The sequence below is a fragment of the Rhinoraja longicauda genome, chromosome 2 (genome assembly GCF_053455715.1).
Source record: "Rhinoraja longicauda isolate Sanriku21f chromosome 2, sRhiLon1.1, whole genome shotgun sequence".
Classification (NCBI taxonomy): domain Eukaryota; kingdom Metazoa; phylum Chordata; class Chondrichthyes; order Rajiformes; family Arhynchobatidae; genus Rhinoraja; species Rhinoraja longicauda.
This window is the reverse complement of record NC_135954.1, coordinates 97,061,201-97,077,078: the sequence shown is the minus strand read 5'-3', so window position 1 is coordinate 97,077,078 and position 15,878 is coordinate 97,061,201. Positions and strand designations below refer to the sequence as shown.

The following is a 15,878-nucleotide window of genomic DNA, read 5'->3' as shown; positions in this document are numbered from 1 at the left end:
ATGTGGGCTCCTGTACATCGACAAGACGTAGACTCAGTGACCATTTCGCTGAGCACTTACTCCTAATCTGCCAAGGCCTATTGGATTGCCATTCATTTCAACTGCCCTTTCCATTCCCAAGAAGCGATGGCCTTTCTGTCCTGTACCTCCTCCATTGCCAGAGAGGCCACACAAAAATTGGAGGAACAGCACCTCATGTTTCGCTTCGGTTGCTTACAACCCAGCAGTTCGAAGGTTGAATTCTCCAATTTTAAGTAATTTCTACTGACGCTCCCCTCCTTCCTACTCCCTAGTTGTTTAATCAGTTTGACAGCTCACCGCATTGTATCCCCGTAGCCAACAATGGGCCTACCAGGGCTCCATCCTGCCTGAAGTCATTTGTTGTCGGCCCTGATTGTCTAGGTCTTTTCTAACCTCCAGCTCTTCCTGACCTTCGCCACCATTCCAACGCATACTTGGCTGGCCTGACAACCTTGATCCTTCATAAACCTCAACATATATAATACTCATCTCCAAAACTCCTTAGGCAAGGTCCATTCGTCATCTTCTCCATTGTTCCCTTTCACTTTAATCATTAAATCTAAAGTCATATGCAAATTCTCCTGGTTTAGATAATCTTACAATCTTCTCCAGGCTCAAACAATGAGTTCCTCGCCCTCTCCCATTCGCATCCCCATCACTCCCACAAATACACAAGAAAATAATAGAATTACACAACAAGCCAGGTTGCACTTGCAAATCGAAAAACAAACTTAACATTTGAGAAGCAAAGAACTGCAGATGCTGGTTTATACCAAAGAGAGACACAAAGTGCTGGAGTAACTCAGAGGTTCAGGCAGCATCTCTGGAGAAAAAGGATAGGAGACTTCCGCCTAAGGAAGGGTCCTAACCCAAAACGTCTCCTATCCTTATTCTTCAGAGATGCTGTGTGACCCAGAGTTACTCCAGCACTTTGTGTCTCTCTTCAACATTTTAGATCAATGACAGAATTTCCTTCTAGCTCAGATTCTCTTTTAAATTCTTCAATATTCTGAACTCAAGAGCTGGCTTTTACATCACCCTTCCTCGTCAACATCTTCTTTGGTCTATTCTACGCAATTCTCTGAATAACATGGAATTGATACTAATAGGTGAGCGATAAAATCAAATGAATATCTGGGACGACCAATACAACAAATAGTATTAGATGGATTTTTTTTAATGCAGATATCAGAAACCTGAAATAAAAACAGAAAATGTTGGAAAAAATTTAAGTCAGGTTGCATGTTTGCAGAGTGAAACAGTCAAACTGAAACATTACTTTGCTTCATTTTCACTTGACCTACTGAGCATTTTCTGTTTTTAGACAGGATCAAGCCATTGCCAAGTGGAGTGGAAAGATTTGCAAAGGACAGCAAGTTTAAATCCCATTTTGAATTGAACCTCACATCGTTTACCTGCAAAGCATTAAGCAGATTCATGAATATATTAATCAACAAAGCACAAAATGGTAGTTGTCTATTTTTGTACAAACTACAACCACAGCTGGTTTAAAATAAGGCACACTGTTGTGCAATGACAAGCAAGCCTCCACACACAAATGATCAGATTGAAACAAATCAGTCTTTCACGAAGTGGAATAATTAAGAATGAGAAGGAGCCCTTACGAAGGCAGCAGCTGAAGGCCAAGCAAAATGTGCATTATATAAAAGACAGTGTTAATGAGGAAGCGAAGTACAACTGTAGATTTGAAAACCTGCAGGTTTTGTAGTTGTAGCAATGGAATACTACTTGACAGCACTTATTAAATTTTGGCTTTATGACAAAAACATTCATTTCAAGTATCTGCAATTAAAAAACATAATTGACTATGAGTGATCATACTGTACATGTGCATCAGGGGAATTTTCTTTGAGAAATAACTGGAGACATAAACCTAGAAGCAGTCTTGGTTGCAAACAGATATTAAAAGGTAAATTATTCACTGTAAGATTCAACAATCTGCTTTCAATGATGAAGTTATGCACTACACATCCTGCTTAACTAGAAATATCAGTGCTACCTGTCCCATGAATAAATCCTGGCAGAAACCCAAGTAATAATGTCCCTGCACATTTTAACACCTAATTAGCGTCACACTTAAAATAGTAGCGGGAGGGGGGAATAGAGGAGGGGGAGAAGGTGCGCTGAAAGGCAGAAAATCAAGCGGACTGTAGAAAGAATAACTTATATATGATACAGACCAAGCAACGGCTCCATGGTTGAACCATATCCAACCTTGTCTTTTCTGAAACTGAAGGGTCTCGACCCGAAATGTCACCCATTCCTTCTCACCGGAGATGCTGCCTGTCCCGCTGAGTTACTCCAGCATTTTGTGTCTACCTGTCTTTTCAACTATCATTTATCTTGTTCAATTAATTTTATCCATACCATTGAATTTCCTCTTGTTTTTTTTTCATTCAAATATAAAGATATGAATATTATTGAATAATTAAATATATATGTACATACATTTACTCAATTTCCTTCATCTACCTAATTAGTTACCTCTTAGCTTTTTTCAGACAATTTCGTTTTCAATAAATTCCTGTCAGTTTTCTTTTGTTCACTAATTGTGTACCAATTTATCAGTCCTTAAGAATATGGAACAGTACAGCACAAGAACAGATCTTTCAGCCCACCATTATTGTGCTGACCATGATGTAAATCTAAATTAATCCCATCTGCCAGCACATGGACTATATCCCTCTGTTTACTACCTGCTCGTATTTGTGTAAATGCCTCTGAAAAGTTTCTGTCTTACCTGTTTCTTATATCTCTCCAGCAGCGCATTTCAGGCACCTACCACTCGCTGTGTAAATGAACTTGCCTTACAAATCTCCTTTAAACCACTCCCTCTCGCCTTTAACCTAGGTCTTCTAGCGTTTAGCATCTTGACTCTGGGAGAAGGTCTCTGACCATTTATTTATACTATCCATGTCGCTCATAATTTCATGTACCTCTAGCAGATCGACCCTCAGCTTCTGGCATGCCAGACAAAACAATCCAAGTTTGTCCAACCTCTCCTCATAGCTAATACTATCGAATCTAGTGCTGGTGAACCTTTTCTGCACTCTCAAAAGCTTCCACATGCTTCCAATAGAGGTGACTAGAACTGCACACAATACTGAACAATGTGCGTAACCTAAGTTTATGCAACTGAAGCATGTCTTACCCCAAAGAAGGCTCCCCAATAATTTTCCTGCCAGTGACGCAACGCTCGTCGGCCTACAATTTCCTGCTTTATCCCAGTTGTCCTTTTTAAACAAAGGACAACTTTGGCTATTTTTCAATCCATCAACTGCCACTTCACCCATGGCTAAAGAGGATACAAAGATCTTTGACAAGGTCTCAGAAGTTTCCTCCCTTGCTTCCCTCACTATCCTGGGATAAATCGCATCTGGCCTTTCAGAATAAAATGCCATAGAATAACAACATACTCTTCTCTAATTTCACCATTATCAATGTCATTTTACTTGGTGAATACCAAAGTGGAATACTCATTAAGTAAATATCTGGTGAATTCAGAATGTGTCAGAAGAGATCTAACCAGGAGGCGAGTTTATTTGATGGTATTCTCTAATGACAGCAGTTTACATATCGTGCAACGTGAAGATGCTGTTGGAGCAGTAACAAGCAATACAAGCCAGGCTTCCATATTTAAACCAGGAACTAAAGTGCTCCTGCAGACACGGACCAATATTCTGTTTGAATTTCAAAAGTCCATTGAGAATTCTAGCAGCAAAAGCACACATCGTTTTTCCTGCCTTTATAATTCTCTCCCAATTAAAGTTGTACTTTGGAACACAACTTTAAAAACAATTTACCATAATTGACTTAATCAGAATTGCAAAGTCTAAAGTACTTGTGTTTCTCCCCAATACACTTGCTTCAACCCTTTTATGCACTTCTACCCACCAGAACCGGGTGCATGAGCTATATCTTTTGTTTGACAGTTATCACTGCCAGCACATCTCTAATAAGCAACTTAAAATACAAGCAGCAATAAAGTGGTTTGACTATTCCACGAGCTCTTATCTGGAATACAACAGCAAATCCTTTTGAAGTGTTTAGCTAAATAGTTCCCAAATTTCTCTGCAAATACTTGAAATGGTATTTATATCCGAGTATCATTAGGGGAAACTGAGTTCAAATAAATTCTCATAAAAATAAATTACTAACTGAAATTTCTGCCTTTTCAGCTTATCATGAATTCATCTGAATGGTTGGCAGAAATGGATAGAAATTGATCCCACGAGAATCCATTTAATTTGTTCACTCCAGTTTTACTTGGAGGACTTGACTCAGAATGACAGAGATAATAGGAGTTATTCAACCCCTGCCAATGAAAGCAATGCATTTGGGCCAGTCATAGATTCTTTCCCTCTGACGTGATTGCTGTAAAATAAATCAGCAAGCTTCTTAATTTAATCTGAATGTGTAATAATACTGATTTTTTTAACCATTCACTGAAAACTTACATCTATTTCAAAATTTATTAAAAAATGAACATGCTGGAAATCTGAAATAGAAGCATAAAATACTGGAAACACTCAATAGATTAGGCAGTATCTGTGCAAAGAGAAATACTTTAAGATCTGAAACTCCTTATCCCTCAACTGATCTTACCACAGATGCCGCCTGACCGACCAAATTTCCAGCAATTCCTGTTTTTATTTTCCATTTATTTGTCACTTGTTGTAACCTGCTCTCACAACCTCATCTTTATCAACAAATATCTTTGACTTTGATTCATTCCATAAGAAATTTGAGTGATGGGTTTCTCGAAAGACATTACTGCACTTGCTCAATGTCTTTATTTCAGATATGCAGCATCTGATGTATTTTCCCTTTAAACAGTTGTTCTGCTATAATATTTCAAAATCATATTTTTAAATTATTTACTGATGAGGAACACAACATCGTACATTATTGTGGAAAATGCTGTAAATTGGCAAAGGCAGAGGGGGAAACGTGAATGAAGTAAGATCATTGGACTTCGTGGATGAATTAGAACATGTGAGTGACAGCTTAACTAACAACAAAGATGGCCAGTCAAAAGCCAATTAAATAAATGTGTAAAGCAGTGCAAGAACAAGTTATAGACAAGAGGGATGGGAAAGTGTGCAATGCTTTGCAAGTTCTGGGGTAGGCCAGTCCTGGATTCCAGCTTTTAAGCATTTGTGCAAAGTCAAGTTCTTGAACACAGCAGAGCACTAACTTCACCTATGCATATCTATAGACTGTCTCTGTTTGCACTAATGACTTTGTATTTTTTTAAATTTCACTAATATTGTGGTTAAGTTATTGAATTAATTTATTATATATCATCTGTGTATATTGTGTTTACAGGTTTGTTCTGCTGCTGCAAGTAAGAATGTCATTGTTCCATTGCTGGCACATATGACAATTAAACACTCTTGATTCAACTCTTGACACTTAACTGGTGTTATTACATAGTTAATGGAAGATGACAAAAACATCTGATTAATACATCATAATTTTATTTAACCTACAAAATTAAAGTGTTAACTTCTCATTAAAAAAAGAACCATGATTTCCAAACCGCCGCATTAAGAAACCATCCAAGATGCAGCGAGATGAAAAAGTGGTCAAGGGCAAAGAATCTCAAGACAAATGAGATGGAAGAAAGTGTTAAGACTCGAGGTAAATTATAGAGCAGAATTTGGGTGATGCACAACAATCTACATCCAAATCCAGACACTTCTGTCAATGAGGGTGACAAGCTAAGACAGGATACTGCCATCTGTGCATTAGGAAAGGTGCAAACCATGTAAAAAGCTGTATGCTAATACATGTCCTGCAAATCATGAAATTTACCGGAAGCCGCAATTTATTGTCCCCACATTATTATCACATTTTAAAAACTATTTAATCCAACATGGTAGTACTTACCAACAATAGACGTCTGATAAACTTTACACAAACATTAGGTTCATAGATTTAAAAGAATCAAAGCAGATTTTTAATAATCTTACAATAATTTATGTGCTAAAAAATGCATGCAAGAGGTCATTTACCTGAATAGGTCCAACTGACATCAGCAGGTTTTTCAACTGGATATCAGTGGTTGAAGAAGAAAGCCCTTCAATTGACACCACACATGGTTGAGGTCTGCATTCCACCACTCGCAGATTCTGTTTATGTTGCATCATGCGTCCTCGGCCCATCTGGCCTGGTAATGCTATGCCGCGCCCCTGCATAATGACCTGTAGAGAACACAGCACTCAGCCAATTTATTTTGTCCTTGGGGTGTCAGCTTGTGGTTCGAAACTTTCCATGGGTCATATAGTGGCTTCACAGCAACGCGGTATGACCGTACAGTTTAAGACAAGGTTATATCTTTAAAGGTTTTGTGCCCTGTATTTATCCAATAACCGAGCCCTTAAATCTTGCATCAATTTCAGCAATTTCAACTTGAAACGATATTGTAACAACAAGATCTAATTTATATGCGCATCTATGTACCACCTTTATCCTGTCTGGTATGTCTCCAACCCACAGCATGTTGTTGACTTTAAACTGCCCCTGAAATCATCCAGCAAGCCATCCGGTTGTAACAAACTGTGACTTCAAAGCACAAGAATAAATATGGATCGACTATGCTTTGTTGACCTCGGTATCAGTCTTGGTGTCAAACACACAGCCAGCAGAGTCAACCCTGTACAGTCCTCCTCTCATCACCAGGGGACCTCTGGCTAATTTAAGAGAGCTGTCCAACAGATTAGCCGAGCAATAGCAAAGTCATACACACAGAATAGCATTTCTCAGCCCATGCCCCAGACTCCATGTTTATGGCCTGCTTTATGACAAGACTAATGCATCAGAGTAGCAGCTATAATACATGGTTAGATGGAATGAACCATGGAGTCAGAGTCATACAGCATGAAACAGGCTTTTCAGTCTGTGGCAACCATCAACAAATCAACCACCCACACTCATCCTCAACTAGATGTTACTCCTATGTTATGGCCATTCAGATAAAGGAGATTCACCCTTATAGAATCCACACACTGTACAAAGGTTGAAGATACGGAATAAAATTAGTTCTCATGGAATTTGTTTGGAAAAAGGGCAAATAATCCTTTTTTCCCCCCAACATCTTTCTTGATGCAAGAGCAGACGACGTGGAAATCTCAATTAGAGCAGATTTCCATGAATACAAACACAGCCTCCCGCAAGACTAGAATCACTTTATAATCCTTTTGTTATTTGCTTGAACACATTCCTGTCAGCTCCCAACATATTTTACCACTCTTCTGCACACTATGGGCAATTCACAGCAGCAAATTGAGAGCACTGGACAGAGTGAAAGCCAGTGAATCAGACAACATCCAAACAGCAGTGTTGATGACCTACTCTCCAGAGCCAGTTGTAACTCAAGCCAAGCTCTTCTGTTACGGTTAACACATTGGCATCTATGCAACATAGAAAATGACTCAGGTCTGCCATGTTCATAAAGCGCAGTTAATTACTTCCAAATCAATCTAAGAGCATGAAAATCATGACTAAAAGGGTATTTGACCCTTTCAGCCAGCTCTGCCACACATCAAAATCACAGCTGCTCTTATACCTCTGCCGTTGTCCTGCACTATTCCCTTATCTTCTCAATATCCAGATATCTATTGATTTCGTTCTGAGTAAATGGCAATGACTGATCCTCTACTGTAGAGAATTACAAATATTTAACAGTATTCAGGTGCTTCATGAATGACCTTTATGCAATCATAAGGTCAGAAGTGGGGGCTGATGATTGTTCCATTTGAAACTCTTCAGATAATGAAGCAGTCCACAACCAAATGCAGCAAGATCTGGACCAATATCCAGCCTGGGCTGACAGATGCAGGTAATATTCACACCACACGGTGCCAGAAAATGATGATATCCCTCAAGACAAAATTCAACTACTACTCCCTGACCTTCAATGGCATTATTATCTCCACAATCAATATAATGGGGGTTGTTACCATTGACCAGAAATTGAACTGGAGTAGCCATATACTCAAGGTAGCTACAAAAGCAGGTCACGGGCTAGGAATCCTGCCCACATCCACAAAGTTCAAGTTAGGAGTATGATGGAATACTTTCCACAAGCCTCATTGAGTAGAATATGAAAACCATGAAGAAGCTCAACATCACACAGGACATAGCTGCAAGCTTGGAAGGCATCCTGTCCACAACAATCCATTCACTTCACCAATGCACGGTGGCAACAGTTTGTATCATCGACAGGATTCATTGCATCAAACACACAATCTCTACCAGCTCGAAGGACAAGGAAAGCAAAGGCATGGGAATACCATTATATGGAAGTTCCCCTGCAAGTCACATACCCATCCTGCTTGAAAATGTATTATCAATGGAGCATAATCCTTAAACTCCCTCCCTAAGAGTACTGTGGTTCAAGAAGGCAGCTCACCAGCACCTTCTCATGGCAACAAGGGATGGGCAATTAAAAGTCTACCCGTGCATAGGCCACATCCCTTTAATGAATATTTTAAAGAAACATCATCAATTTAAAGTCAGTTAGTTTGCAAAGAAAGACCAGTAGAACCAGCTCAGGCAATCCCAGATGGAACAGATTGCCATTTAGCCAACACTCCAAGAAAATAAATCAATTACAATGCAATTAAGGGCGCACTGCACATAATTAGCAAAAGCTCCACTGGAAACCAGATGTAATGAAAGCACTGACTCCCTCAACCCTTTGGTAAAAGTCCTGAAACATCAGGATATGATTATTCAAACCTCAGCCTCAAATTTCTAAGAGAGGACAATTAAATTGGCAAGTTCAATGTAAAGTGAAATCTAAGCAAACTTAACAAGACTATCAGCTGCAAGTTGAAGTTTGGTATGCCTGAAAAAAAAACATGCTCTGCACTCAAACAATAATCAATATTGAAGGTTATCTAGATTTGGAATTGATTATAACTGGACATCAGTAGAAATGGTGTGACATACTTCACTGCCTCAACAGCTAGCACATGAGAGAGATTTGGAGCCTTGAAGTCTATAACAATGCTAAAGGGTGACAAGTGTCATTGGGAATATATGTAAATAAGATGTATTCAATTGAAAACTTCACTTAATGGGACAGAAATTTAATTTAATGACAGCATCAGAGAAAGTGTCTTGCCATCTGATAATTAACAGAATATTTTCTGGGGTTTACTTAATCCCAGACTAAAAGTTCCTTATGTGATATTTTAATTTATAACCATAACATCATAACTAGCAGAAGTAAAGCTTTAGGTGAGCAAATACAATAGCATTGTGGTTAGAGGGCCAAACAAACAACCCAATGGCCAAGTTCAAATTCCACCAAATCTACAAGTTTTAATAAACCGTTAATTTGCAAAATAGCATCTGATAAAATGAAAGCTGCTGAAATGTTTGAAGTCAAGGAGGTTCAAAATAACTATTAATACTTTCTTTCAACCCCAGATATGCTTTTAACTAGCCTGTGTTAAAGGGGGGAAAATGCTATTATTTAAAGCTCTTCACAACCACGTCCTTGGAGAGTTTTGCAGGCAAATTATATACTGCACTGCTGTAATGACAAGATCCCAACATCTGTAAAATAGTTTAGTTTGATTTTTAAAGTTCATTGCTTTAGGATTTTGCCATGAACAAATTAGCTGATGAGTTTCTCGACTCTGCAATACTGACTAATCATGCTGATGAACTTCAGCAAGCCCCATTTTCAATGGCTACCTTTATCCACAAAGGGGTTAGCCTGTTGCACCATCCAATTTCAATGAAGACCACATTAGGCAAGCAACTAAACTTACAGCAACAGTGCCAGATTGTAATGAGCAGAGAATAGTTGAAAAGTACCCCAATGTTCCTCGTCATCCTTGCCCCTCAACCCACTACTGACCTCAAGGTAAAAAACAATTGCTTCAACAACACTTCAGCAACTGACATTGCTTGCAAGCGGTAGCATTGCTAAAAGAAAACTCTACAGCATGCCATCATCAAGCAAGTACAAAATTGGTGAGATTTATAAAATCTGTTAACATCATTTCAATGTACAAAATGTAACAACATCCCAGGTGAGTACAACCTCATGAATTCCAGACACTTCTTTCTCTTTAAAGTTGAAACACAGTATTAAACTTATCTTCTGCCAAAACATAATCAAACTTGAACCTCTTTTATCAACACAACTCACGGCATTTCCCGCATTTGAAAAGTACATATGCTTACCCGGTTCTGTTGACTGGCTAAATTCTTTGCCATTCCAAGCAGCTGTGGTACAGACTGCTGCCGCTGTTGCTGCAGTCGATGCTGTTGCGCTCCTTTTGTCAATGTGACCTTCCGAATGGTCTGGTGTTTCTGGAGTTGTTGCTGGTGCTGCCGTTGAAGCTGGACCTCGGGATGAGAAAAGCCAGTGTTCTCGCTCCCCTGCTGCAAGAACACAGCATCATGCTGCTCAGTGTCTTCACTCAACACAAAACCTTTTTATCACCCACCATGTGCTAAATGCTATTTGACCTTGCAAAAAATCTCAAGATATAAACTATACATCACGCTGAGGAGATAAATTCACCTCGCTGATAGAAAGACTGCAATTTAAATCCATTTTGCAAGATAAAAACAGAACATTTCATGGAAAAGATTCCCTTTACTTCCAAAAAGGGATAAAACCATGCACCAAAATTCAATTATTATTTTAATATCCCCTACGAATAGCAGTTGAACACCCACAATGACAATTCAAAAAACATGGAGATGAATCACTCAGGAATTTATGATTTTACTATCTCCACTGATTTCGGCAAGGGTGCCAAAATTCAATATTGCTTGATTGAAATGGTAGTTCAGAGACAGGTTAAAACAGCTGTGTACCTGGTGTGTAGCTGTGTATCATCTGCGCAAACCTGTTGGCTGGTGTTATCATGATGCTAGTTGGTGCCAGTTCAGGTTGATTTATTTCAGCTGACTGGATTACATGTTTGAGTATGTAAAAAGGGAAGCAGAGAAACAACTGCATGTTTTTCGGCTTCTACAGCAAGTGTGACAGCCTCAGAGATTAGGCTGTCGCGAGTGAAGAGGTTTTGGTTAGAAAGGTCTGTAGGGTCTTCTCACTACCTTTTGATGGGACCACGTGACATTGATGCATGGAAGGCAGGTGTTTAGTGAACATTTGATAAGACTTCCCAGAGATACCTTCACACCCACCATGTTCCAACACAAATGGTTTTGGAGTGAGATACACGAAGGGCAATTAGGAGTAAGCAGCTTGTCAATGGCGGGTAGAGATGGGTGCTTCTGCTGCTGTAGATATGAATCCAGAATGGCGTGTTGCCTCCATGGTGCCACGGCCAAGGATTTCACAATGCAGAATGGTTAAAGGGCAAATTAAAGCAGAAGTGCACACAGCCAGAGGTCATGTCCCATTGTGACTCATGAGAAAATAAAAAGGCGAAGTTTTGCAACAATACCTCCAATACTGGCGGGAAAGTGGACAATTAATAAAGTTGTTTAAGATTACAAATAATCTATCTTAAATGGGAACAGCCGATGAAATTTAACTCTGACAAACGCAATTGGTATTTTGGGAAATTAGCCAGAGATGGACATACACTGTGAACGGCAGGTGTTATTGAACAGTCAAACCTAGCAAGTATTCAGTTTCCTGAAATTGCCAGCACAGGTAGACATAGTGGTGAAGGCTGCATATGATTCATGTGCTTTCATTAGCTGAAGCAATGAGTAAAAAAATTGCAATATCGTGTTGCAGTTGTACAAATCATTGGTTCTGCCACACTTGGAATATTATGTACAGTTGAAGTCACCATGCTACAGGAAATGCCTAATTAAACTGGGGAGGATGCAGAAAAAAATCCAGCAGGAGTGGGATTGATTTATAAGGAGAGACTGTTTAGGCTAGGATGTTTATCCTTGGAGTGAAGGAGGCTGATGGGAGATCGTATGAAGGTTTATAAACCCATGAGGGGCACAGATCGGGTAGATGTTCAGTCTTTTCACCCCTCCCCTCCAAAATAGATGAAACTAGAGGACATAGGTTTAAGATAAGGAAAGATTTAAAAGGAGATTTGAGGGCCAACTTTTTCCATACAGATGGTGAGTATACAGGGTGAATAGCCAGAAGAGGTAGTAGAGACACGGACAATTAAAAAGACATTTTAAGACATTGGATAGGAAAGGTTTAAAGAGATATGCATTAAACTTGGGAAAATGGGTTTAGTGTGGGTGGGGACGTGGGTTGGCATGGATGAATTGGTCTGAGAGCCCCATTTCCATGCTGTATAACAACAAATCTATGAATTTAGGGAACTAGACAGCACGTTACAGAGCAGAACCTATCTGCTGAAAGCTCCGGATTATTTCCAGTGCCTTTTGCTGATGATGATAGAATTAGTGGTTAGTATCCATTCTTTCAGTGCTTTCATCCAAGTTATACATTTTAAGTTGAGGTGCCAGCATTAATCCCTGCAATGAGTGATTTAGTACAAATTACCAATGGGAAAAAAGATCAATTTGTGCCCAGTCTCTTCCTGTTACAGGTAATCTTCTGTACATGCCAATATGTTACCTCCTGCAGCATGAGCTTTGATTTTCTGCAATGACCTATATGACACCTTGGCTCAAGCAACAGAAGATGCAGAAACAGCAGTGAGAGGAGGATGTCAAGAAAAATGATGACCGAATACGACTGGGTGATGAACTAAACATGAAACAGAAGTACACAGGAACGGGCCTAATGCTATCTGCCTGCACAGTCCATATCCCTCTATTTGCGTGTGCCGGTCTGAATGCCTTTCATGTTGCTAATTTATGTGCTTCTGCCATCTGTCTTGGCAGCCTGTCCTTGGCACTTCCCACTCTGTAAACAGAAAACTTGCCTTGCATATCTCCTTTATACTTTTGCCCATATTAACCTCCAGTATTTCAGGTATTTCTTCTTTCTACCCTTGGAAAAAAAATCCTATCTATCCAATCTATCTTAATATTATTAATTTTTAATTGAGTCACCCCTTAGCCTCTGATGCTCCAGAGAAAACAATCCAAGTTTGTCCAATCCCTCCTAATAGGTAAAACTCTCCAATCCAAGCCACATCCTGGTGAACATCTTCTGCATTGTCGACAGATTTTAGTGTTTACGATTAAAATAGTACCAGCCAGGAAAGCACTAGAGCTACTGTAACTAATCCGAAGGTGACTAATACAAGAATAATTTTGGCAGCAGGTGAACCACAAAGGTCAAAGAGTCATGTTACATAGAGCAATTGTGTAGACTACCTTTGTAATGAAGAGAACAAGGGATTGCAAGGTCAAATAAAATGCAGCGACTGCTGTCAAATTGGTTCACCCTGAGAAAAGAACCCAGGTGGAACAGGAAAACAGTGCCAAGGCTTTGGAGCTAGTGGGATAGAACTTTGAGCTTCAGAGTAAATCTTGAGCTTTTAATCAGAAAACTGACTTCAATATGCAGAGCAAGGACCTTTTTGTTTACTTGTACATAACATGAAAGATTGAAGAATTGTTTCTAGGTTTTTAAAGCTATCTGAGGAATACAAGATGCAGACATAACTCTATTGTACTTATTTAAATAAACACTAGTTAAAAAACAGTATCCTGCTTAAGCATAGCTCCATTGAATAATAGTGTTATAAGTACACTTCAGTAGCCATGGGTTTTTTTTCAGTGGCATGATTTCAACTTGCCTAATATCAAAATATGCATATTTTATGATTTGATAAATATTTCTATTATGAAGTCTCAAGAAGTCCACAAGAGATTCCACAAGGGATTTCTGCTCATTTTTGTTTTAGATGTACATTGGTAGAATCATTAATGTTTATGATTCAAATTACTTCACCCCATCACAACACACCAGATTTTTTTAAAACTCCTCTTACTTCCCAAATCTTAGTCCACGACCTCATAAGTTGCAACATACGGAATGTTCATCCAGGAATTACTCAAATCGGAGGGTTTCAGCCACAAATATCTACTCAGACAAAAATGTTCCAGATTCCTACAAGCCATTAGGTCATTTAATTTCCCGTCTCTAATCCTACCAATCCCCAAAATCCATCCAAATATCCCTTGTAGTTTTAAACACCATTCACCGTCATTGTTTTCTGGATATTAAAGGAATTGAGGGGTGTGGTGAGATATGAATTGCTATTATGATACTATTATCTACTATGATAAAGTAGATCATCTATGACCTCAATGAATTGCAGGTCCAACTCAAAGGGATGAATGGCCTACATCTTTTTATCTTTGGTTCTCTACAATTTTTGGTTACTTTGCATTTAAATGTGTACTCCTTGGATGGCCTTGTGCACCTCAAACACATTAATTGACACATTTAATTCCACTTGATGCTTTTCTTCCCATTTGACCCAGCTCACTGATGCCTTTCCATAGAACAGCTCTCTCCTCACTATCAACCATAACCATTTATCATAGTGCACCAGTGAGACATTTAGTGCTAGACTAATCCACTGTAATGTACACAGTAATTTAAAATTACAGTACACTTGAAATTTTCACCATTATAGTGTTATATACTTTTAAAGTTTGTACACTGCACTAATACCAACTGCTGTCAATGTTAAAGGTGCAGAAATAGAAGGTTTTGTAAATGCTTTTGAAGCCTAAAGCACAAACTTTCAAACGCCTTTTTTTAGACATGCAGTGAAATTCTTCTCTCAGAATCTGAAGATAGATTCCAGAGTTCTTTTCTGCATAGATTTTTAGCTGGATCAGGTTGGTTGTCGTCTTTGTTAGAATCTTCATCTGATGCAATAACTTGTTCATGTATAATAATATTTTGGATGATTTAATCATCAGTGAATGTTGACATCAACATCCAAATCCACCCATTCTTCAAGTTATTTGTCATATCCGAGTGGGTTTGAGGATTCAATAGTTTTAAGGACATTCAGGATTTCACTAATTAGCTCTTTGCTTCCTTTGAAACCTTTAAACTCCTTCTCATCAGAGGAATCGCTCTCAAACATAATGTACTGTAAAAGTCACCTCCGGGCTCTCAAAGTTTGATTCTTCACAGAACTCCACATGCATTATAAATTGCATATTTTTGATGGTGAACTTGGATTGAAATCCTTAAATGCTACCTTTAGAGTTCGCTAGCTTGTACATTAAATCCTTCCTGCAGAGCAGAGGTTTTGTTTTTGCAGAATTCCTTGATTGGCTGCATTGGGGATCTCACAGTGACAGACTGGAAAACCAGGAAAGAGACTCTGGAGGGTGGGTCTGCAGTGAGCAATGGAAAAGATAAAGTGCAGAATATAGTTGTCAGCATAGCTCCATTGAATAATGGTGTTATAAGTAAATTTCAGTAGCCATGGGGGGTTTTTCAGTGGCATAATTTCAACTTGCCTAATATCAAAATATGCATATTTTATGATCTGATAAATATTTCTATTATGAAGTCTCAAGAAGTCCACAAGAGATTCCACGAGGGATTTCTGCTCACCAGTTCCATTGACAAAGTCTGGTGTCTGCAATAAGCCAGAGGTGGATAGGACAGTACCCCAGCTTATGGAAGGACCATTCAGAAGTCTGATAAGAGGGGAAGAAGCTGTTCCCAAGTGCGGTGGTGCCCACTTTCAGGCTCCTGTATCTACTGCTGGATGGGAGCAGGAAGGAGGAGGAATAACCAGGGTGGGACAAATCTCTCATCATGTTGGCTGCTTTTCCAAGGCAGTGTGAAGTGTAAATCTGATGTATGTGATGGACAGGGCTACATCTACAACTCTTCAAATTCTTGTAGTCTTGGGCAGAACTATTCCCAAACCAAGCTGTGATGCAACCCGATAGTATGCTTTCTATGG

The 15,878-nt window shown here is 39.1% G+C and overlaps 1 protein-coding gene across 3 annotated transcripts in view; it reads right to left on the bottom strand.

Annotated features, from left to right (window-relative positions):
- Positions 1-15,878, bottom strand: part of rbm33a (RNA binding motif protein 33a) — a 143,322-nt gene that overhangs the window by 12,748 nt on the left and 114,696 nt on the right. For 2 of the 3 annotated variants that reach the window (XM_078424779.1, XM_078424795.1), the window contains 2 exons: positions 10,249-10,449; positions 6,060-6,248 (listed from right to left, as the gene is read on the bottom strand). In XM_078424779.1, the coding sequence (XP_078280905.1) occupies positions 6,060-6,248; positions 10,249-10,449 (390 nt within the window). The remainder of the gene's footprint in view (positions 1-6,059; positions 6,249-10,248; positions 10,450-15,878) is intronic. The other variant, XM_078424787.1, reaches the window with a different exon arrangement.